General features: G+C 45.4%; 3 protein-coding genes and 1 long non-coding RNA gene across 7 annotated transcripts; 2 read left to right on the forward strand and 2 right to left on the reverse strand.

Moving 5' to 3' along the window:
- Positions 1-995: 995 nt before the first annotated feature.
- Positions 996-3,300, forward strand: clxn (calaxin). The gene is made up of 6 exons (XM_023811950.2): positions 996-1,268; positions 2,113-2,268; positions 2,478-2,582; positions 2,675-2,826; positions 2,924-3,028; positions 3,119-3,300. The coding sequence occupies exons 1-6, from the start codon at positions 1,193-1,195 to the stop codon at positions 3,167-3,169; spliced, it is 645 nt and encodes a 214-aa protein (XP_023667718.1). The 5' UTR covers positions 996-1,192; the 3' UTR covers positions 3,170-3,300.
- rbm48 (RNA binding motif protein 48) lies at positions 2,047-5,324 on the reverse strand. Of its 2 annotated transcripts, XR_011985028.1 has the most exons (6): positions 5,153-5,324; positions 4,763-4,953; positions 4,509-4,654; positions 3,821-4,350; positions 2,667-3,339; positions 2,047-2,563 (listed from the first exon to the last, which is right to left on the reverse strand). XR_011985028.1 is itself a non-coding variant. In XM_023811948.2 (5 exons), exons 1-5 carry the CDS (start codon positions 5,273-5,275, stop codon positions 3,271-3,273), a joined length of 1,059 nt encoding a protein of 352 aa, XP_023667716.1. In that variant the 5' UTR covers positions 5,276-5,324; the 3' UTR covers positions 2,047-3,270. The 2 variants fall into 2 exon arrangements, 1 of the variants encoding a protein (XP_023667716.1); XM_023811948.2 differs by having other exon boundaries at positions 2,047-3,339.
- A 53-nt stretch (positions 5,325-5,377) lies between these two features.
- On the forward strand, positions 5,378-15,873 carry pex1 (peroxisomal biogenesis factor 1). The gene is made up of 24 exons (XM_023811947.2): positions 5,378-5,810; positions 6,018-6,164; positions 6,634-6,717; positions 6,832-6,946; positions 7,028-7,716; positions 7,916-8,035; positions 8,188-8,311; positions 9,443-9,549; positions 9,952-10,037; positions 10,293-10,425; positions 10,656-10,752; positions 10,881-11,051; positions 11,353-11,507; positions 11,598-11,787; positions 12,033-12,199; positions 12,282-12,416; positions 12,524-12,588; positions 12,667-12,809; positions 12,962-13,065; positions 13,595-13,771; positions 14,469-14,699; positions 14,843-15,040; positions 15,210-15,340; positions 15,512-15,873. The coding sequence occupies exons 1-24, from the start codon at positions 5,592-5,594 to the stop codon at positions 15,594-15,596; spliced, it is 3,873 nt and encodes a 1,290-aa protein (XP_023667715.1). The 5' UTR covers positions 5,378-5,591; the 3' UTR covers positions 15,597-15,873.
- Positions 15,874-16,534: 661 nt separating this feature from the next.
- Positions 16,535-20,704, reverse strand: LOC140581947 (uncharacterized). 3 transcript variants are annotated; one of them, XR_011985006.1, is made up of 4 exons: positions 19,651-20,704; positions 19,185-19,287; positions 17,889-17,974; positions 16,535-17,601 (listed from the first exon to the last, which is right to left on the reverse strand). It is a non-coding gene; the product is annotated as an uncharacterized lncRNA (long non-coding RNA). The 3 variants fall into 3 exon arrangements; XR_011985004.1 differs by lacking the exon at positions 17,889-17,974; XR_011985005.1 differs by having other exon boundaries at positions 16,535-17,974.
- Between the last annotated feature and the right edge of the window lie 2,711 nt (positions 20,705-23,415).

Here is a 23,415-nt window from a genome sequence, read left to right on the forward strand (position 1 = left end):
TGTTTTGAAGGACGTGATGTAATCACAAGAGTGATCATGAAAAGGTCAAATTGTTTTTGCCTAATAATGAATTGAGTTTAACAGAAGTAACTGGTGTCTGCAGATATCTGACCCCTACATAAACTGTACCCTACCTTTGGCTATTAAAGATGTAAGCACTTGTTGTTCGGGGAGCAGATCACGAAACGCATGAAAGACTGCTGAGTGTCTGTTCCCCCAAAGCATTGCGGTAATGAAGTGTTGTTAGACTGGTAAACAAATCGGCTTCTTTGAAATTTCTACCACAGTACACACACACACACCTACACACTCATTGGCCACTTTATTAGGTACACCTGTTCAGCTGCTCATTGAAGCGAATATCTAATCAGCCAATCATATGTCAGCAGCACAGTGTAGAAAATCATGCAGATACAGGTCAGGAGCTTCAGTTAATGTTCACATCAAACACCAGAATGGGGAAGAAAGGTAATTTAAGTGACTGAAGGTGGCATGATTGTCGGTGCAGGATGGGCTGGTATGAGTATTTCAGAAACTGCTTATCTACTGGGATTTTCACACATTTTCACCCATCTCTAGGGTTTACAAAGAATGGGCCAAAAAAACATCCACTGAGTGGCAGTTTTCTGGGTGAAAATATACCTTGTTGAGTGCAGAGAAGAATGGCCAGACTGGTTCAAGCTGATCCAAAGGCACCAGAACTCAAATAACCACCTGTTACAACCAAGGCTTGCAGAAGAGCATCTCTGAACGCACAACACAAAACTTGAAGTAGATGGACTACAGCAGAAGTGGACCACACCAGGTGCCACTCCTGTCAGCTAAGAACAGGAAGCTGAGGCTACAGTGGGCACAGACTCACCAAAACTGGACAATGGAACAATGGAAAACGTTGTTGGACAGATGAGTCTCGATTTCTGCTGCAACATTCAGGTGGTCGGATAAAATTTGACGAAGCAAGTATTTCTGGTTAATACGTACACAGGTGTAGAAATATCTGAACGCGGTATTGCTTTTGTAACCAAAACAAATTAATTAAAATCGATTTCACAGTAATTGTTTAATTTCGGTTTCATTTTTAAAAACGATAGCGGGGGACATTTATGATGTTATTTACAACAAAGTAAATGGGACCCGGTGCGGCGTTTCCATGGTAACGCCGACAAACACGGTTGGTTAACAAGCAGCAAACATGTCTGAAATGTCGGCAATGGACAGGAAAATCATTCAAAATCTTGCAGAAACTCTTTCCCGACAAGTCAAGCACTGTAAGTACCCGAATCAGAAACGTATAATTCGTTCTTTTCAAATTTACATCAGTACTTGCAACGCCATAATTTACCTTAAATTCAACCGGTCAAATTTCTTTGTGAGATTATTTCTTTAATAAATCGTCGGTTGCGCTACGTTGCAGAAAATTTAAGCTCTATAATGCATTATTCGACAAAATGTAACAAATTTTCACTTCATTATGTAATTGCACCCGCATTTTGTAATAGTTTGAACACAATATATCATAAATTTCCCAGCATTTTGTAATAAATTATTACATATTGCAGCGGTTACTAAAAATGTGGGAGTTGCACTTTTTAATGATGAAAATGTAATGTGCATTATGCAATAAACAGCCAAGATGTCCTCATTGACACTTTGTCAAGTTAGTATACATAATGTGTTGTAGCACACGCTAAAAGCTGGACCAACGCTCTGCTTAATATTGAGCCATAATGAATATGGAATAACACACGGTTTCCAATATATTTATATGAAATAAAGGAACAATTTTACCATATGCAAAAAAAAAAAGTGTTTTTGACAAACTTCATGTTAATACGGGAGGTCTGTCCCTCAGCGGGTTAAGAGAGTGTGCTCCGCATTTACCCCGACATTACTCCCTGGACTGTCTGAGCCTAATTTCTCAATTATATCCCACTATGGATAAGAGTGAAATGTAAACACATTACTGTCAGTTTAGGAGAAATGGTGTGTCAGTCTGATTGTTACAATTTCCCTACTATGTTATAAATAATGACCCAAGTCTTTAACTTATTCATTCTTTAAGTATTTGGTTTCAGAACTATTCTGACATTAAATAAACTTCCCTGACCGCAGTTAACAGGACGGAAGCAGAGTGTCTAATCAGACTGTTCAATGGACGGTTTGGGGACCAGAATGATCGGAAAACAGGACATGGCCTGGATCGAGGAAAATTCAGAAACATATTACACAACACATTTGGGATGACAGATGACATGATCATGGACAGAGGTGCAGTGCAAAACACTTTGTCACAAAGATGTGTAGAAACAACTGATGTAACCATTAACATCACTTTCTTTTAAATAATGTTTAAGAAACACGGTCTTAAAGTTTGGCTGGGAAAACCATTTTCTAGTCATACTATTCAGATACACATTGGATGGCTTCCCCAACTACAGATTTTTTATAAAGCTCTGCTTCCTTCCCACATCTTCCAGTTTTCCGGGCATTTGACAAGGATAACGACAGTTATATCAGCGTGAAGGAATGGATAGAAGGTTTGGCCGTGTTCCTGCGTGGGACCCTGGATGAAAAAATAAAATGTAAAACGAACCTGGCGCATTACAAGGATATACTAAAACATTAGCATACAGCATGTTTATTGTATTGTATTCTGTTTAATTGACCTCTTTAGACAGCTTCAATGTCTATGACTTGAATGGAGATGGATACATATCCCGGGAGGAGATGTTTCACATGCTGAAAGACAGCCTGATCCGGCAGCCGACAGAGGAAGACCCAGATGAAGGAGTCAAAGATCTAGTGGAAATTGCCCTCAAGAAAATGGTAGCGTGCATTTTGAATTTCATACAGACATAAACGGCTTTACAAAAACTGTGCCCGTCTTATTTCCGAAATAATTAAAGGGTACGTTTGTTACCAGGATCATGACCACGATGGGAGACTGTCCTACACTGACTTTGAGACAGCTGTGCGAGAAGAAAACCTCTTACTTGAAGCATTTGGACCGTGTCTTCCAGACGCAAAGGTAACACTAAGCTTCACGCAACGCAATGAAGACAACGTGTCTTACAATAGACAGACGTGACATCTGAAACTCCCGTGTCTTCTTTTGCAGAGAATCTGTGCATTTGAACAGCAAGCGTTCCAGAATCCTCCGGAACACTGACTGCAGCAAGTGTTGTTCCCAAGCTACATTTTTTACTAAGTGCATATATGCAATCCACATGTTCAGTGGGACACTTTATTCTGGTGCGGCCAATCCATCTATTAAATTCTCCTTCTTGGTTTTTCTGCAGATTTCTTTTCTGTTGACTTGTGCTCCGGGACAGATGAAATCTACATAGTAAATGAGATGAATAAATGATTAGCCAAAAGAAGACTGTTAATGTCAACAAGGACTGGGCTACAGTAGTTCCCACACAGTAAACAGTAAATGTTTAACAAGTTGTCTCCCAGGTGATATATCACTCATAAATCACCAATATGCCTTGAGCCTCAGTTTTATTCATTCTGAAGGGGTGGTAATGTGTGCTTCATACACATTTGCTCACAAGAAGCAAAGGAGTACATTTTTGGTAGAATCAATTTAAATAATTTCAGTATATTGGGGGAATGGAGGGGAATAACTGTTTTGGAATTAGCTTACATCTACAAACACCTAAAGAATTATCAATTTTTACATGAATAAGCACCCATGAGCTGTTTTTGGGGGACACATGCAAATACACCTTTACAGTAGCAGGTGCAAACAGTATTACATTTACTGTAAAGTTCGGGTTTGTCATAATACATGTCTGCTCATCAGCACAAAACCCACCTTTTTCATGGTGTTTCTGATTAAACCAGCTGTGATGTTTAAGGAATTATCCTCCATATCCAGTTTAGGTGGTTCCGGTAGTTTTGGTCCAATCAGAGTTTCACATTTGCCCCCAATTCCCGAAAACAAAGTCTTACTGGCTTCTTCAGCTTTCCGTTTTCTGTTCTCTAAATGTGTCGTCCTCGGTATAAATCTGGCAGCAGGGAGCGCCCCCCTCCGCAGTGTGTTTTCATGATAGGAAGGTTTCTGCACTGTAAAGGGAGGGGGCTGCTCACTTGAGTCCATAAAATGGTACTTTGATCCCATGTTGTCCTCCCCGGCTGTGAATTTCACCAATGTCTGTTCAGAATAGGGTGGAAATCGCTCTTGCGGAGGAGGGGGCAATAGAGGATATCTGAAACTGCTAAAGTCACTTCTGTCACCTTCAACACAAGCCTCTATGGATTTCTGAGTTTCCAAAGCAGTCTGTCCCATTGTGGCTTCTTTGCTTTTTTCACCCTGGTTTTGATCAGTCTTATCCAGTTCTTTCACTGTAAGGAGAAAAATGAGACACCTTTTTGGTTTCTAAGTATAATGTAAGCAAGTACTGTGGAAAAGCCTGTTTGTTTAGAAGTGTGCTATACATTTTTACTACTAGTAGTAAAACCACAATATGCATTTTCTTAATTCGAATAGTTCGCTATTTTACCTTTGTTATGCAACGACCAAGCAACATATCGCCTCCTGTCCAGTAGTTTTTCCCTGGTGTCCTCAACAGTTTCATACTCAGGGGCGTAGCACACATGAAGTAGTCCTCCAAAGAAACTCCTTTCATCGAGATTTCTTTTTGCCGCTCTATATGACCACAATGTTAAAAGCAATGATATATTACGTCCACTATAGCTACAGCACCAGTATATAACATAACCAGTTCTAACTACGGGCGAGTATACCGCCGCTTACCTTGCACTCTGGATTTTCTGCAATCTAATTAAATACACTTCAGTAAATTGCTCAGCGGGGTACTCGTCCAGCACTCTGTATTCCTCGATCACCCCATATAGTGCAAAGAGCTGCACCAGTTCAGACATCACTCCGATGGCTGGGACACCTTGTACCATCAAATAACGAGATTCAAGATTGATCGTGTACACCTGAGAAAGAGAAAATACAACAGAACAGATTAGGATAACATTAAGCAGATTATGCATCTATTAGGCGGGCATTGTATAATTGGTGTAGCCAACCAGGTACCTAAAACAAACCCCAGGTCTTCGGGTTGAAATTCCTGAAATGACGTACAATACTAACTGAATAACGGAATAAAAACTAATATGTATTTTGAATACTTACTTTAACTGCCTTGGGTCTCCTCCCTTCTCTATATGTGGGTCTCGTGTGACAAACTGACTGCTGTTCGTGGTGTTTTTGAACTTCAGGGGTACTCCAAACCGAGCTACTACCGGGAGCTGCCATTTTCCAGCTATTCCCCTGAAAGGGACAGTTAATCGAGTGTCTGAAGCATCAACACGTCTTTGATGATCCTCCAATCTACAACCGGGCCGCTGGTCACATGTAGACAATCTATCCAATGGACGATTGATCCGATGTTGAAAGCGAAGGCACGTCCAACAGGGCTGTAAGCCCGGGACATAAAAGATGGAAAATATACATGGCAATTACTTGGTTAACAACGCGTGATTACAGTAGTGTAGGAAGTAGAATAAGAACTTAAACAGCGAATAGTTCTAAAGGATATTTCCTGCAATGATTTACTTCAACATAAGGATCGATGCGTTCTTCTCTCTATTTCTTCGGCCTTTCTCCCCTGTCACAGGGACCCCGGAATCACAACAGGCGGACGGGAAGCAGGGTAGCGGTGGGTAGGGTTTGCATGTTAACCATGCTGGGTGGTCAGGGGATTCAGCCTGTCAGTGTGGCCTTTAACAACGCGAAAAACTGTTTCCTCCACCTTCCTCCAGCGTTAGTTTCACAGCTATCTCTCCAAGAGGTATGCTATGGCGTCCTATGGTTTTATTGCGGCGCAAGTAGTTTGGTAACTTGTTAATACATATCCAGATCGGTGTTCTGTTAAATAAATAGTGAATGAGCTGCGAACCTCTTTTGTTTGATATTGTGCACGTAATTATATAGCAATGGTATTACAAATTATGTATATTACAACTATAACTAAGGTGACAAACTTATGTTCAATCAGGGTCAGGCTGTGGAGCTGTCCGGGGGTCTCTGTACGCCCGTGTATCTCAGCTGGACAAGATGTCAACACAGGTTGAACAAGGAAGAAACCACTGTGGAGGTGAACAGGCAACTTGGAGAGAAGCTTGGGATCAAAGATGGGCAGCAGGTGATTCAGCACTTTGATCAAATCCTATAAGGTGTATGAAAACAACAGAATGCATCTCCAGGACCTTTCAGGGCAATCCCTCTCTGTTGGTGGAAAGTACATGTCCAAAAAGTACAAATCCAGACCAAGATTTTGTTTCAACCAACCAGTTGAGTACTCTGTGAATGTGACTCTTTATATTCAAGTGTTTGGTTCAAACAAAACCTTGGTCTGGATTTGTACTTTCTGCACCTGAACTATCCACCTCTGTTTAATACAATGCAGAGATGTCAGCATGTCACAGTTACCTCATTCAAGCCTAAGAGGCAAGCTGTAAGAAACCCTGCATCATTGGTGGCTTAACTAACTGCTTTTTTGTGGTGTTGATTATTATCTTATGTGGTTTATATTTTTATAATGCCTGGACTGTTTCTTGGGCTTTTTTGTACTTGATTTGATTAGAATAAAGTTTCTTTAATGTGGTTTACAGGGATTTTTGAGGCCGTGTTACCAGGTTCTCTCTGTTCAACAAGTTTTTGTGGAACCTCTTTCTTCAGATGATTGGGAGATACTGGTCAGTTTTCTATTTTGCATGAATAATTATTTCATTTTGGACCTTATGAACAGAGCTTAATGTCTTTCTTTTTCTGAGGGGGTCAGACTTACCCCTTAATACCTATGCCCTCAGGAACTTCACAGTTCAGCACTTGAGCAGAAACTTCTGGACCAGATCCGGGTGGTGTTCCCTACGGGTGTGTTCCCTGTGTGGGTGGAGCAGCATACAATCATCTATATCAGAATAGGTTGGTGTGAAAACCTTCCCTTGTGCAGGTGAGATTCCCAGAAGGTGGCACTCTAACCTCTCTTCCCCTCCTGCAAAACAGGTTCTCTGCGACCATCTGTTCCCTTTGGCCGCCTCGAGCAGTTCACCGAGCTCATTGTCTCACCAAAGTTACGTGGTGATATCTCCGTAAGGCCAGGGACGAATCGCTTCCCAGATACGGACCAGAATCAGCTCTTGAAAAAGAACTATGACGTTTCAGAAACCATGTCTTCTCTGGCTGGGGATACACAAAAGACCAGTAGAGATTTCCTGCAGGGCCTCCATGAACAAGCGGATGGTGATTCACAAGGTGGAATCACTGACTTCAAAAGCCTCATTAGGTACATGTTCACTGGGAGCTTCAGCCCCAAGATGGAGGTGCCCTCGGTCCCATCAGCGTCTCCCGTCCTGAGGGACTCAGTTCTCAGAGTGTGTGGGAAGCTGCCCCCCTTGGCCAGCTCTGAGGGAGAGATCCATATTTTTCCCTGGGGTCACGTGGTGGAGAAGCAGGACAGAGGGATGTCTGCTGTGACTTATGGTCATCTCAGAAAGCTGCACTCTGCCAGGGAGCTCAAGGAGGAAGGCCAACGGCCCCCTGAGAAACAAAGCGGCACCAAGGAGAGAGCTTCCCCTACTGGAAAGGACCAACGGGGACCCCTAGTGGTGCGGATGGTTTGCCACTGTGTGGACCTGCTATTGCAGGGACGGAGTGGTGGAAAGGGGAAAGCCCTGTACAGTGGGCGAGTCTGGGTGAGGAAATTACCATCAGAATCATTCTGCGAGTCACATTATCTTCCATTATGTGATTGCTAGACATCGCCGTTACACTCGAATTGATGCGAATGCATTTTGAGTGTTCAGTCTTTAAATTCATGTGGCCTATTATCTGGTAACTCTAGGAAAAAGATGCACGTTTTATTTAATTCTGTACGCTTTCTGCAATTTCCAGATCCCAGAGCCCTTGAGAAGAAGGCTGAATATCGAATTACATTCGGCTGTGAGAATTCAGCCATTAAAATCAACTCCTAGAATAGGGTCTGCTGTCAGATTACAGCCATTACAGCCACTGGTGAGTCAGACATTTTTGTATTTCAAACATCCAGTTGAAGAAAAATCTATTTTTATATACGATCATCCTTAATTCCAGCTCCCAGCCAAGTAAATTTCTCCAGCACCCGCAGTTTGTGATCACATCTTTTTCTGTCGTTTAAATCCCTATAGCCACAGCACATGAGCGAGGCGAATGTGCAGTGTGCTTTCCTGAGCTGGCTCGGCGCTCAGAGCAGCAAGGAGCTGGCCTTTCTCACCGGACGCTCCAGCTCCATCCAAATGACTGTCACCGAAGGTCAGCCGAGAATCAAGCTGCGTTGGTCAGCATCCAGTTCAAACCGGTTTAGGATGACGGCTCTTTCTAGCTCAGACCGAGAGAGCCGGGCATGTTTTTAGAGTTTACCAGGAAGACACTTTCATGCAAAGCCACATTAACGGACACACCAAAACTAGTTGGTGAAATTGTTTTTCCTGTGTGTGCTTGCATACGTGTACTAATAATTACATTGTGGGCTTTTTTGAGTGCAATCAAAAAACTAAAAATGTCAAAAATCTTGTATCCATTACCGTTACACTTAAATTGATACAAAAGTATTTTGAGTTCAGCTTTTAAATTCATGCTGCGTATAATCTGGTAACTCCAGGAAAAAGATGCACATTGGAATCATAGCTCTATGTAGCTCCTTACATCTGTCCGTCTGTCTATCCAGAGAATCTTCCCCAGGGACTAGACCGTACTTAACATAATGCTGCTGTCCAATGAAAAACGTGTTTCTTCAGAAATCCATTATTCCAAGAACATGGAAAAATGCATTTTCTCCTAAACTACTTTACAAAATAAACCTAAAAGCACATAATGAGGCACTTTTAGCACCACAAATAGAAACCTGTCTTTACACAGTTGCCGGTGAACAGTTTGACATTTTAAATGGACTTGTGTGGATTGTTGTCAGCTAGGCAAATATGTCAGTGTAAACAACATACAACCTGATCTCACTTTATATTTCCAATTAACAATGGTGTTAGTCAGCTAGCTATCAAGGTTAAGTTATTAAAATAAGTGATGATATGTAATCCATAGAAATGCACATCAAGAATACAAATGTTAGCTGCTGAAAGCTAAACGTTATAATTGACGACACACAACACCAAAACGCATCCTCTGTGTTTAACCCATGTGTGACATTGCTGGGGGGAGGTAATTTAGCACCTGGGGAGTAGTTCCTTGCTGGTCAGGGATCCAAACCAGCAACTTTTCAATTACAAGTGTGCTTCCCTAACCACTAGGCCACCACTGCCCACAAACATAAATATTAGAAATACTAGTTTTACATGTCAAACATAGTTCATACCACGTCACATTCAAATTAGCTGATAATTTATGAGTATTTGTTCCATGACCTGCCACTCTCGATTTCCCTTACAGAAAATTTTGAGTTTTCCTTGACGGTGCTGAAGCCAGAGCTTGAAGCAAAGAAATCTGAGGAGGTTTTCCTGTTGACCCCGAGTTTATTACAGAAAGCGGACGTCCAGGTACACGCGGCTGTCACCAAGACGTTTAAAATGATTCATCTTGCAGAGGGAAGCACAAGACAGCTATTTTGAATAGAGAATTGTTTAAGTCCATCTGAGAAAACATGTCTGTAGGATGCACAAATTATTTATATATATATATATTTGAGTTGTATACAAACAGATTCTACAGGAAGTACAGAATAATAATAATAATAATAATAATAATTCCCCAGTCAGCTCTCTACATATAAATGCATTGATGCAAAGGAATAGTGGTGGACAAATGATCCTGGTCCAGTGATCTCACTGTTCAAATCGGGGGGCTGAGTGACCCAGTGAATCTATTCTGCAGACGGTGCTAATATCTATCTCCTCACTGCGTGAGATATTCTATTACATATGTCTGGTGTGAATTTCTAGATTGTGAGGGACGTGCTGCCCGTGAACGCTGAGAAGACTGCTGATAATGACCAGCGCCTCACCTTCCCTTCTCTCGAGAGCTTGGGGTAAGGAGCAGTTCTTAAGTAGCTAATTAAAGAAAAGAAAACGGTTACCTCGCATTACATGAGGAAAAAGTCTTTAAAGATGTAAGCTTTTTCAATTTCAATTAGCTGCTGTTTTCCCCTGGCTGTCTCTATGATCATAACTCCACCCACCCACAAATGCTCCACACAAATTCAATGGGGGACAGTATTGAAAGCCCCATCCCAGGAGGCTTCACGACATAAACACCTGATAGCTTTTGCTCCTCTTGTCTCCAGAGGGGTGCAGGAGATCTGCGGGGCAGCCTTTGAGCACATCGCCCACAGCCTGATGGCAGGGCCTCTTTCCGAGGAGCTGGTGTCTGCCAGCTCGGGACTTCGAAGCGGAGCCCTCCTCATCGCGGGTCCCAAGGTGAGCGGCCCAGTCTGAACTGTGCTCTGCCGTCATCCCTGCCCGTCTAGCGAAACACAAGCCTGAATTTCCCCAGTTAGAAAGGATATGCCAAATCATTCTTAAATGGTGCAACTGGGAAAGAGGCTCTCCCTTAATGCGGATTAGGAGTTTTCACCCAGCAGTGTTCAGTGTTGGTGTTGAAGCGTGATGTGCTTTGTGCTTTGTGCTTTGTGTGGTGCCCCTCGCAGGGAAGTGGGAAAACAGCTCTGTGCAAGGCCCTGTGCAGGAAGGCCACGGAGCTCCTGGACGCCCACGTAGAAGTGATAGAGTGTAAAACATTAAGAGGTGGGTATCAGCATGTGCATCCTCTTATGGGAGAATAGGCTGTGTTTAGCGGGAGAAATCTAGGATGAAGGGCTTTTAATCCCTTTACTCTCCATCCCACTCTTGCGGCGCGATGCGGATGTCTAAAGGGAAGCGAGTGGAGACGGTTCGGCGCAGGCTGGAAGAAGCTTTCGAGCAGGCAGTGTGGAGGCAGCCCTCAGTGGTCCTGCTGGATGACCTGGATCACATGATGGGGGCGGCTGGCTCCCAGGAGCATGAGCGTGGCCCGGAGGCCATTCGCAGTCTGCAGCTGGCCCAGAGTAGGACACATTCAGTTTGCTTCAAAATTCATTCTCATCCTGCCTACACCTCAGAGTCTTGGGGTGATGTTATAGATTTAAATTGGTTTTTATCTTCTGTGTTAGTTTTTGTGTTTGGCTGTTGTTTGACAGGTTTTTAAGCTTAACAGAGAGTGAACATAACATCTAATTATATGACTTGTATCTATAACAAAAGTGAAAGAAATCTAAGAAGTTACAGTTTTCCGCCTGTAGCCTTGTAATGCATTTGAGATTAAAGGTGTGAGATCTTCTATAGACTGAGGCAGCTTCCTGACTTCAGGTCTGAGCGACTTGGTGGACGATGCCGTCCTGCATGGAGGTCTGGTTTGCCTGATGGCCACCAGCCAGAGCGAGCACAGCCTGCACCCGTCTCTGCGCCAGATCCAGGGGTCCTGCCTCTTCCAGAGTGTCACCCGCATCCCCAGCCCAGACCAGGTGTGGACCCGTCGCGGGGCTGGGATGAGCTTCACCTGAGCACCGCTGGGGCAACCGACGGATAAGGAGTCTGGAAATGTGTGGTTGCAGGCACAGAGGGCGGAGATCTTGAGTGCGGTGATCCGTGGAAAGACCACCATCACGGGCGGCAGTCTGGACACACTGGACCTGGAGGCTGTAGCCAGGGAGACAGAGGGATGCTGGCCGCAAGACCTGAAAGTGCTGGTGGAGAGGGCCGTCCACGCCAACGCGATCCATGGCCGTGTGGGCACTGCCTCGGGTACGAAGGAGGGGGAATGGGCGAGGCCCAGTAGTGAGCCTCAGCAGTGAGCTTCACATGCTCCATCCATCCATCCATCCATCCTCACCATACTTCCTAACTCCTTTTTTGGTTAATGCTGTTTAGGCTTTGTTCCATAGCCATAAACAAAGTAAGGAACGCAACCGTCCTCACTGATTGCAAATCCCATCCTCCGATTGGTTGCCTTGTATTTCTTCACGATTTGGTGTCTCTGTGCCCTTCAGAAGGGTGTCTGTCCACGGCTGACTTCCTGCAGGCCCTGAGAGGCTTCCGGCCCCCCTCGCTGTGGCACGCCCGGCTCGGCACCCCCGCCGGGGCTGGTTTGGAGCAGGTGGGGGGGCTGCACGAGGCCAGGCAGCTTCTGATGGACACCGTCCTCCTCCCAGCCAAGGTGGGCTCACCCTCCGTCGCTGGCGTGGTGACATTTAGGTACATGCGTGGCTTAAAGCCAGCCTCTCGCTGGCCTGTTTCAGTACCCAGCGCTGTTCGCCAGCCTGCCCATCCGGCAGCGGTCAGGCGTGCTTCTTTACGGAGCCCCCGGCACAGGAAAGACCCTGATGGCTGGGGCTGTGGCTCGGGAGAGTGGCATGAACTTCATCAGTATTAAGGTAATCCCCCCCCATCCCCATAAAAATCGATGGTAATGATCTGTTGTGTGAGTGTGTGCCCCCTGGTGGCCATACTGCCTCAGTGACTTGTGGCTGCATGACCCCAGGGCCCCGAGCTTCTCAGCAAGTACATCGGAGCGAGCGAACAGGCCGTGAGGGACGTCTTCCAAAGGTGAGTATGCCTCCTGACCCTCGTCCAGACATCCTACAGCCCCCCAGCTGAGGGCCACCTGTGCTGCCCCCCCCCCAGGGCTCAGGCAGCCAGGCCCTGTGTCCTGTTCTTTGATGAGTTCGACTCCTTGGCACCCCGGCGGGGTCACGACAGCACCGGAGTGACGGACCGCGTGGTGAACCAGCTGCTGACTCAGCTGGACGGCGTGGAGGGGCTGCAGGGTGAGTGCGCCACACAGACCGGCTTCTTGTCCCCCAGCGTGCGCCTTAAGAGTGCACCCAGTCAATGGACAACCCCTCCCCCCACCAGTCATGTAAGTGTGAGCACCCCCTGGTGGCCAAACCACCTCAGTGACGTGAACCTCCCCCCCCAGGTGTGTATGTGCTGGCGGCCACCAGTCGCCCCGACCTGATCGACCCCGCCCTCCTGAGACCAGGTCGCCTAGACAAGTCCCTGTACTGCCCCCCTCCGGACCAGGTATTGCCCCTCCCACCCCGCAGGGTTTATGTCTCACTACTTATTTATTCCCACCAAATATACTTTAAATTTTGGCCTGGCAAACTTGGCACGTAGCGTAGCTCAAAACAGGAATCTTGCGCGTCATTGTTACACAGGAGAACGGCAAAATGCAAAATGGGCAGTTTAATTTATTACCAGAGAACTCAGTGTTAGCTTCAGAATGCATAATCTACTTTTATTATCTTGAACCTAATATTATGTAGCTCATTAGATGGAGCTAATCCTCAGTTTAGGTTTGGATTACAAGGTACAAAACGTCATTTCATCAGACGCTTATGTGAACTTCATGGCCCGAATGCATGACATCACATCAGGGATACCCCGTCAGCTCATGACATCACATCAGGGAGACCCTGTCAGCTCATGACATCACATCAGGGATACCCCGTCAGCTCATGACATCACATCAGGGAGACCCCGTCAGCTCATGACATCACATCAGGGAGACCCCGTCAGCTCCTATGTGGTCTTTCGTCTTCCCTTCCAGGAGGCCCGTCTGGAGATTCTTAAGGCCCTGACCTGCTCGGTCCCGCTGGCAGAAGACGTGGACCTGGAGCAGCTGGCCGGCTCCACACACTGCTTCACTGGAGCGGACCTGAAGGCCCTGCTGTACAACGCCCAGCTGGAAGCACTGCACAGCAGCCTGGGGACCTGCATCCTCCATGTGAGGATCCCGACGCCATTACTGTAACTCTCCTTGGGCTGCAGCCTAACAGGCACCTGGCTCCCGTAGCTCTGTGCTACTCCCTGCTCTCAGCTCCCACAGCTCTGCGCTACTCCCTGCTCTCAGCTCCCACAGCTCTGCGCTACTCCCTGCTCTCAGCTCCCACAGCTCTGCGTCACACCCTGCTCTCAGCTCCCACAGCTCTGCGTCACACCCTGCTCTCAGCTCCCACAGCTCTGCGCCACACCCTGCTCTCAGCTCCCGTAGCTCTGCGTCACACCCTGCTCTCAGCTCCCACAGCTCTGCGCCACACCCTGCTCTCAGCTCCTGTAGCTGTGCGCCACACCCTGCTCTCAGCTCCTGTAGCTGTGCGCCACACCCTGCTCTCAGCTCCCGTAGCTCTGCGCCACACCCTGCTCTCAGCTCCTGTAGCTCTGCGCCACACCCTGCTCTCAGCTCCTGTAGCTCTGCGCCACACCCTGCTCTCAGATCCTGTAGCTGTGCGCCACACCCTGCTCTCAGCTCCCGTAGCTCTGCGTCACACCCTGCTCTCAGCTCCCGTAGCTCTGCGCCACACCCTCCTCTCAGCTCCTGTAGCTCTGCGCCACACCCTGCTCTCAGCTCCCGCAGCTGTGTGTCACACCCTGCTCTCAGCTCCCGTAGCTCTGAGCTACATCCCTCTGCTGTCCACCTCCAGGATCTGGGCTCAGGCTCGGACAGCGATGTCAGCCTGTCCTCCATGATCTTCCTGAACCATAGCAGCGGGTCGGACGACTCGGCCGGGGAGGGGGAGGGCGGCATGGACCAGTCCATTGTGCTGCTGGAGGGGGGGGAGCTGGCTCCCGAGGAGTCCAGGCACAACATCTGGCGCCTGTACTTCGGCAGCTCCTACGAATCTGAGCTGGGGAACCCGTCCCCCTCCGAGCTGGTGAGGGACACCGTCCTAACCCTCACCTAACCCTGTCCCAGTCTGGTGCTGGCTTGGCCAAGACCACTTTGTTTGCTGATCTAAATAAACTTTTACAGGCTTAATTTTTTAAACGAGTGACATTGCTGGATCTGTCTCCCCAGAACTCTCAGTGCCAGTCGGGCCCCAACTCCACTACCCATGAGCTGACGGGGGCGTCACTGCGGGAGCCGGGCAGCTCCTCCGCACCCGCCTTCATGGCTGCCCTGCAGGACGGCTTCCGGGAACTGGGCCCCGAGCAGCTGGAGCGGCTTCGCGTCGAGATCGCCGACATCAAAGCCAGCCTCCGTGGCCGGGCCACGGTACATGCATTCTCGGGTTCAGTCAGGTTTCACGCCCAATCGCAGCATTTTATGGAAGCTGAGTGGTTTAAAAACTGCCTTGTGGATTTGACACTTGACACCGGTGATTGCTGGGCCATGGTACTTCAGTGACTCCCCCCTCCCTCTCTTACCCCGTGACTGTCTGCAGGAGGAGTCCTTGCTGGCCCCCACTGGGCCTGGAAAACCAGCCCTCCTCATCTGCCAGGCCCACATCACCTCAGCGCTGGCCAGTACCAGACCGTCCATCGGCAAGCAGGACTGGAAGCGCTACACAGAGCTGTGAGTCTCTTAGCCTCACCCCTGCCTCCATCCCCCTGCCTCCATCCCCCTGCCTCCATCCCCTTACCTCCATCTCCTTTAGTCCTGCCTCCACCTTCCCTTGACATTTTTACCTCCATACAAAGAAAATGTGTCTTTAATGACCTGCATCTTTCCCCCCTCTCTCCAAAGATATGAAGCATTTGGAAATGCAGGAGATGGGATGTTCCAGGGACTGGCCACGATCAAGCCGGGTCAGCGAGTCACTTTAGCGTAGGGTGTGTGTGTGTGTGTGTGTGTGTGTGTGTGTGTGTGACAGCAATGCTTATAAAAGTCAATGCTTGCAAAATCTTGAAAATCCTATAAATTTCTAATGGAACATAAATATTCCAGTGTGTAATTTCTAATTTCCCAGTGTGTAAATTAATCTAGATATTTTATATGTAAATACTAGTCTGTTTATAATAAGCACATAGGTTCTAAATTGTATACAGTAGCTATAAATGATTAAGAACTTTCTAAAGAATAAAGACAAATAACAAATCTCCCTGAAACCAACCTCTGTGACCTTTATGACACTAGTCTCGCTGCTTGTACTTGATCTGTTTGTACTAAATTTTGTGTGTTTAACATTTGCCATTGGGTGGTGCTGCAGTCAATATAAACCTTCATTTAAAATATCCATTGTCTTTCGCTTAAACTCAAAGCTCAGCTTCATGATTTAACTATTTCTGTCTAAAGCTGTTTATAAAGGCACACAGAATTTTATGTGTGTCTTTTCTGTAACATTTCCACTGCTTTATTTCAACAGATCCACAGAACAAATTTACAATGGCCTAAATATCGTCCTTAGTTAAGCTCTTGGTTGATTCCATCACAACCAACGACAGCTGGTTTTGCCCTCTGCGTTTGCGTGGGTCACTCCTACATGTATTTCGCACATGCTTTAATCAAAAGCGACATGCACTTCAGAGAGCAGGCTCAACTAATCCTTGCAGCAACTGGGATCAAGGGCCCAGTGGTGCAATGACTCTGTCGGCTGTGGGATTTGAACCGGCAACCCTAACCCTAACCCACGTGACCATACATCAAGGTTAGAAGTCTCATGTTGTTGTCAAACTCAAAACACTGAGTGAATTTAATACCTTAACAGTACCCAGAACATGAAAGTATCCTCCACGTAGCAGAAAGTAACAGAAAGCAGCACACAATCTGTTATGATAATTGATACTTTATTGTCCCCGTGGGGAAATTGTCTTTACGCCTCCCTCAGCTTGCTCTTTGCAGAGTAAGCTGTCCGCGAAGGGCTGCCACTCATAGCAACACTAACATTAACATTTGCATTATATTGCTACTTCTGAAATGTTTCCTCATAGTACTCCAATAAAATCACCCTGGGCTGCCCAAGTCAGATCTCGTTAAATCTGGATTTTAAAAGCCCAATCACGTTTGTTCGTATTGCCGTGTGTCCTCTGTCTCCATTTTTGTCCAAAGACTTTGGCCGCCCTACTTTTCTGAAGCCTTTTGCCTGCCTCTTTATATAATCCATGCTTTGATGTTGTGCAGCCAGCACGTGCCCCGTGGTTGCTAAGGGATACTCCACGTTTACAGTTGTCAGGATAGCCTTGATTGGTTTCGTGTCCTGGCATTTAGTTGTGCTCTGGGGTGTTTTGTGGGTTCCTGATGTAAGTTGACTGTGGAGCACCTCCATCAGGAAGACCGCCATCTCACACATTCGCGGTGGAGGTTCTGGCTGCTCTGGATTCGCTGCCTCGGGATCAGGGGCATGTGTGTGGGTAAATTCTCACGTCTGGAGGAAAGCGAGGCCGGGGGCCGGCTGTCGACAGCAGGTGGCGCTGGATTCTAGTGGGAGGATGTGGCCCCACTCCTGACGGATTCTGCAACCTCCAGATTTGACTTCGTTCCTTAAATCTTGGCTCATGTGATTTATATGCAAATGAATTTAACCAATGAAGATGGAGCTTAGGGCAAAGATCCTGCATTTTTTAATTTTTTTTTTTGCATGAAGGGAAGACGTAAAAGGCTCTGTGGGTCTGATTGCCTCAGATCATCTCTGTCCCTCATTCCTGTGCATCATGGCCATGGCTGATTTCCTGATTACAGTGCAGCACCAGGAAAGCACGTGGCTGCTTCTTGGGTTCTTGGGCTCCTCGCGCTTCAGCAGGCAGGCACAGAAAAGTGGGGTCTTCATTCCAGTTTGAGATTCCAGGTCCTCATACCTGCTTTTGCAGAAAAAGTCCTCTCGTGTTCGGTAGTAGTTCCTTAATTAGAACAAAGCGTATCACAAAGAAAATTACAAACTGAAATTGTCTGGCTTAAGTGCAGAGGCAGACATTTCAGGCCCAGAAAGTAAAAATCCAAACCAGGATTTTGTTTCAACCAACCAGTTGAGCAGGATCTCAACTGGTTGGTTGAAACAAAATCCTGGTTTGGATTTTTACTTTCTGGACCTGAAATGTCCGCCTCTGGTTATATGATGCAACACTCGATCACTCTCCTTTATCTGTGCTTAAGTTAATTGCAGCATTTTGATTCCCTCAAAACATACATGACCACAGTGGTCAGGCTCTGCCGGTGCTCCTGGACTCATTCCCACGGCCCAGGCTCCTGTCTGAAGGGATGGACATTCTGCACCTAAAAGAGGCCATGCTCAAAACAGTGAAATGAAGGGCCACATCTTGCTATGCCTGAAATAAAGTGTCAGAATAAGCTCCGTCTGCGGTGAGATGTGCGGGACAGAGATCATTTCCGCAGTATCATTTCAGGGTTTCACATTGAATTGTTGCATGTAATTATTCTTTCCGAGTCCCTTTTTAAATGTCTTCTCTTTTCCAGACTTCCCATAAAAACATTAAATGTGACGCCGAAACTCCACATCTGCCAATTATCAAGTATATTTTTACCAAACTGTGAACAAAAGGAAATCTTAGCGCGAGGCGGCCATGATCTGGCTCACATCCTCCAAAGACTAGGTCTACATAAACAAGAAACATGCATTCAGCAATTCATTAACAGAATCCCAGGGCAGAACCCAAGTCGGTCTGTCCTGTTCCCAGACAGCATTTACACTTCTCTATTTAGCTTGCAGCCATCCAATGTAACTTTACTACTCAGCCAACCACAAGCTGATAATCACTGAACACATGGAGTTAACAACGAGCTCAGCCCGACAAAATGCAGCCGCATCCCATCCTACTGCACCCCTTAACACGGCATATCAAATTCAAACTGCCTGCTTCACTACAGGGAAGATGGGGGAGAAGAAGGCAGCCATGCTTCGAATCACATCTATACTACCCATCCTTCCATTAAGGTCCCATCTGTCTTGTGCAAACTGTTTTGGAATAAAAGCACAGGTTTGAACGTGGCCGCTTCTGAGTGCAGCTCAGGCCTGCACCTGAGCCTAATTAGCAAGTCACAGCAAATCACGGCCAGTTCTCCCACGTCCCATCTCTCACTGGGAATGAGTCCAGTGTCTGTAAGAATGCTCACCTAGCTGAAATCTGTGGCCTCCCCCTTCTGCTAAGAGAAGGTGCCTCGTGGTGTGCGGACATTCCGGTATTTTCTGTAAAGATGCGCTTCACACCGCATTGTTTATTTTCACGGTTGTGTTTACGCAGCTTTTTCGGTTTCCAAAGTGAAATTCACGGAGGCACAATTCTTCAATTAAAAATAAATGTTTTTTTTTTTTGGTGAGGATTATGCCCTTAGGTGGCATTATGGTTGCACACCTGCATGGTTATTGGTTCAAATCCCCCTCCTTCTCCGTGGGTGTGGAGTTTGCATGTCTGCATGTTTTCTCCCACGCAGTGTGCCGTTAGGTGAATTTCAGTCTGTAACTTACCTGTGTGTGTTTGTGTGCGAAGGATCGGTGTCCCATCCAGCACGTCCTCCTGCACTGCACTTCCTGGGCTGAGGCTCTCTGTGGTCATCTGCTGGATAAGTGGCTGGAGAATGAATGGATTTTTTACAGTCTCAGCCACTTCATAAATTCCCATGTACATTGTTAAATGCTTTAGCGTTTTTCATCCATTCCACTTCTTTGAAAAAAATAACACAACAAACGTGGGCTGGAGTGTATTAATAATAGTGGTTCTATAGTGCAACTGAGATTAGCAGTACAGCATACTGGCAGATTGATACTCTTGTTAACAGAGAGCCAAACCTTAGACAGCTGTTAAGCTTTATGAGGAACAAAAAGCCAGCATTCATCCACAAGGCATAAGAGTGTTTGCTGATGCAGAAGCTCCAGAGAACCAGACACTGTCCATCTAACTGCAGACTGGAGAAGCATGTTCATGAAATCTTACCATAATGGGACTGAAGAAGCAGGTGCTGGTAATAGATAACTTCCTGATTTCTTTATTCTCTTTGATATTTTCTCCTGTCGGAAGCCGTTGTTAGCATTCATTGCTTACACCCCAGTTTCAGTGCATTATAGATTCCTACCACTGCGTTTGAGCGAAGACTTTGTCGGATTGGGGATGACACAATATATAATTAAAAACTGGGATTTCAAATGAGAGAATCTGGGTAAAGAGGTAGTGATGGATTTTGTAACTGACCCTCACATCATTCTTAACACGATTCCCTGGACACACAGAGAGCCTGGGTTTTCAGTTCAGCACTGCTTCAGAGTTGCACCGGGCTTGTTTCAGCATGTTAAAGGAATATTGGAATTATGCCGAAAATAACCCTGATAGGGAAATGATGACGCAGAGTCTATACCAGGAAACACAGGATGGAAAGTAACAAATTCACATCTGCAAGGTGTCCCTGAACTGTCTGAGAAGACAAGCATACACAGAAGAAGCTCACAACAACATGGACTGACATGAAAACCACACACACTCAAATTAGGTATCTATATCTTATTTCTCTTCATTCATGTCTACGGGCATAACTTTAATCCCAACAATTATAACCATCCATCCATCCATTTTCTCCCGCTTATAACCTTAACCCCTATTCAGCTCTAACCTTAACCATAAGTGACCAAACAAAGTACAAGACTTTTGGCATGTTTAGTTTTTTCATTGCATTCACAGGTTTTTATAAAATTCAGTTTCCCTTTGCAGGGACCAAAAGGTCACAATAACAGATTTTTATCACATTGTGGACACACACACATCACACACACACACACACACAGCTGAGGCTAGACTTCACAACACCAATACCCACAAAGCCTCTGTCAAACTTCTTTCAAAGATGATTTTCCTCAAAGCCCCACCCAAAAAATGCTGAATTTAGCTCCATAATAGATGCTCATATGATAGAGCATTTCAAGTAATTAAGATGCTTCGGGAATAGTTATGTCAGCAGGTCCCTGCTGGGTTTTATATACGGATGGTGCTGGTTACATGGTCCTTTACTCAACTCACCTCAATATTATCTCCTCCAAGCCCAGAGGGGAAAGATGCAGACCCATCTACAAGCATCTGGCAGCAGCGTTGCTAAGCATGGTTCTGCTGGCAAAGTTGCAAGATCTTCCTATCGCTAGCTTTATGTAAAAACCCAGCAGTTTTTTTTTGGCTGCCTCAGGAAGAGAATGAAAAAAAAAAGAGGGGGAGTGGAAAAATGACGGCGTCATAAGAGGCCTTTTTAAGCATCCCTCTGCGAGGCAGATTTACTGATGAGCAAAGCTGGCCATTGTTCATAGCAAGACTACGAAACACATTTGGCACTCGGGCATTGAAAGTAGGCTGCTGATCTGACCATCTGACCCTGCCGTGTCATGGCAACTAGTGACAAAGTGCGTCATGCACCTCGTTTTTCAGCCTCAGCACAAGAGACAGACATTTTGACATTGGTTCCTTAAGCTAAGAGAAAACCAGCCATTTTGTTGATTTCTTTCACCCTCATAATGATGTCAGCCCGGGACATCACAGCCTTGCATGTGGCAGGACAGCACAGGGCAGTCGGATTAACTGGCTTCAGATGGCCATCTACTTCCTCTTCTTGTTTGCCTGGGCCCTTCCTGCAGGCTTTGATTTCATACCTGCCCCCCATAAAATGGTCGAATCCTCCTGACACCTACAGTTAGAATTCATGCCCGGGATTCACTTTCCCGTGTCAGCTGAAAATTCATGATCCTGAAATTTTGGTGAAATCATATGTAATCCATTTTATCCGTAACTGTAATAGCTATTTGGAGATTTTTAAACTCAAACAGATATTTAAATAAATCTTCCTTCAAATGATACTGATTCTCCTTACAATTCCATTTATACACAAAAGGACCCAAGTCTACAGTCTTCCACTTGTCATCGACAATTAAGCTAATTGCTTCAAATAACAGATGGTATGTTAACAGACATATGAAGCGCCTGAGTTCCCCAGCAGGTCAGGCTAAATTGCTGTCTCAGTAAAGAGATTCATCCACACCAACCCTGGCCTCAAAAAATCTAGCTGGGATCACATTAGTCCTCTTATCAACAGTCTTAAGTGACTCGCACCCTTGACAGTGAATAACTGGACATTTCACTTTTTAAGTAACCAGACAATTTACATTTAGGGAAGATTCACAAGATTAGGTTAGTTATTCTCTATCAGGCAAAAGTGTTTTCGCAAACTGGTTTAGCAATTTAAGGATGTGATGAACTGGTATCCCATGTCCAGGGTGTACTCCAGCCTTGTGCTGCATGAGATAGCAGTTGTTAGAAGATGGATGGATGGATGGATGGATGGATGGGTGAAGGGATGTGTCTGTTACACTATAGTTTGTCAAAAACAGCCTTCACATGATGAAACCAAAAATCAAATGGTTCATTAAAAGCACAAGGCCCAAATTATCTGTTTTAAGTTTTGAGCTTAAAAAGAATTGTGTGGTCATCCATCCATCCATCCATCCATCCACCTCATGCATTGGCCAGTGTTGGGGGGGGGGGTGTAGCCTATGGCAGGCAGCACATACCTCTCTGCCGCACTCAGTGCAGTCATGACAAACCAATCCTGAACTGTGCAACATTTAATTAAATCACAGCACTATATTAATCTTTCCCCAAGGCCCTGGGGGACAGGAATTATTTTCGAAGAGATGTTTTAATCTTCCTGTATAATTCTGTACCTAGAGAATAAAGCATAAGAAAATAGGTTTATCCATCATCGCTTCTCCAAAACTATTCATCCAGTGCAGCGTTACAGTGAAAATTATACTTAAGAAGATCATGTGGACCATGGATAGAAACTGTGATATAGAGAGGAAACCCACTGTGAACATGAGAAGAACATGCAAACTCCACGCAAAGATGGATCGGGAAAGAAACCCAAAAGAAGTCCTTTAAAAGATAAAACTTTGCCCCGATTTTTAATAGCTTCCTACTCATAAAGGGAATCACTCAAATAAATAAACAAATGCCACGCAACGTCCCTGGGACCCCTTTGAGAAAATACACCAGCACACTTGATGTAACTCAATGCTATCTCATTAATGCAAGTCTATGAACAGGCATTCAGTCCTGCACTTTGTCATTTTTTAACAGTTCATCTTCATCACTTATCAATGCCTTTAAGGGATGGTAAAATTGGCATCGGTGCACCGGTATAAATTTTGCAATGCAATTGTCCCGATTAAGAAAATGTGCACTGGATATAATTACAGATGAATTCAGGTTGCACCATTTCTAACATCTTTGCATTGGTAAAATTTTTTCATATATAAGCCTAACTATTAATAGAGGTCCTATGCCTTCATTATGTAGAAATGTGACTAATAATTTTTGACCAATAATTTTATATTTTGATTGATTCACCTTTTCTAATCTGTTTCTGTACCTGTACCACATTAAACAGCCTCCCTCCATATTAAACTTAATGTAAAGGTACATTCTACTATTACACTTTAAGACTTAGTCCTTATCAAGCACATCAGACGATTTTCCAAGGACCAAAACTGAAAAATACCCCCTTGTTTTTTTGCTACGTTTAAATCGTCTACATTAGGGTTATAAGTCTATTCATTATTTTAAAAATAATAAATGCAATAAATTAAAAATAACGAACTGCATAACTTTTCCTGGGACATGATGTGCCTTGTGACAAAGTCAGTTAAAGCTCAAAGTCAGTACAATACA

Source organism: Paramormyrops kingsleyae, chromosome 23 (assembly GCF_048594095.1).
Source record: "Paramormyrops kingsleyae isolate MSU_618 chromosome 23, PKINGS_0.4, whole genome shotgun sequence".
NCBI lineage: Eukaryota > Metazoa > Chordata > Actinopteri > Osteoglossiformes > Mormyridae > Paramormyrops > Paramormyrops kingsleyae.

Coding starts and splice junctions, on each gene's coding strand:
- rbm48 (XM_023811948.2), bottom strand. CDS start 5,275: ATGGCAGCTCCCGGTAGTAGCTCGGTTTGGAGTACCCCTGAAGTTCAA. Junction 4,954..5,152: donor GGAGACCCAAGGCAGTTAAA/GTAAGTATTCAA, acceptor TCTCTTTCTCAG/GTGTACACGATCAATCTTGA. Junction 4,351..4,508: donor TTGGTCGTTGCATAACAAAG/GTAAAATAGCGA, acceptor TTCTCCTTACAG/TGAAAGAACTGGATAAGACT.
- clxn (XM_023811950.2), top strand. CDS start 1,193: ATGTCTGAAATGTCGGCAATGGACAGGAAAATCATTCAAAATCTTGCA. Junction 2,269..2,477: donor TGACATGATCATGGACAGAG/GTGCAGTGCAAA, acceptor CACATCTTCCAG/TTTTCCGGGCATTTGACAAG. Junction 2,827..2,923: donor AAATTGCCCTCAAGAAAATG/GTAGCGTGCATT, acceptor GTTTGTTACCAG/GATCATGACCACGATGGGAG.
- pex1 (XM_023811947.2), top strand. CDS start 5,592: ATGCGTTCTTCTCTCTATTTCTTCGGCCTTTCTCCCCTGTCACAGGGA. Junction 11,508..11,597: donor GCATCCCCAGCCCAGACCAG/GTGTGGACCCGT, acceptor GTGTGGTTGCAG/GCACAGAGGGCGGAGATCTT. Junction 15,341..15,511: donor TGGAAGCGCTACACAGAGCT/GTGAGTCTCTTA, acceptor CTCTCTCCAAAG/ATATGAAGCATTTGGAAATG.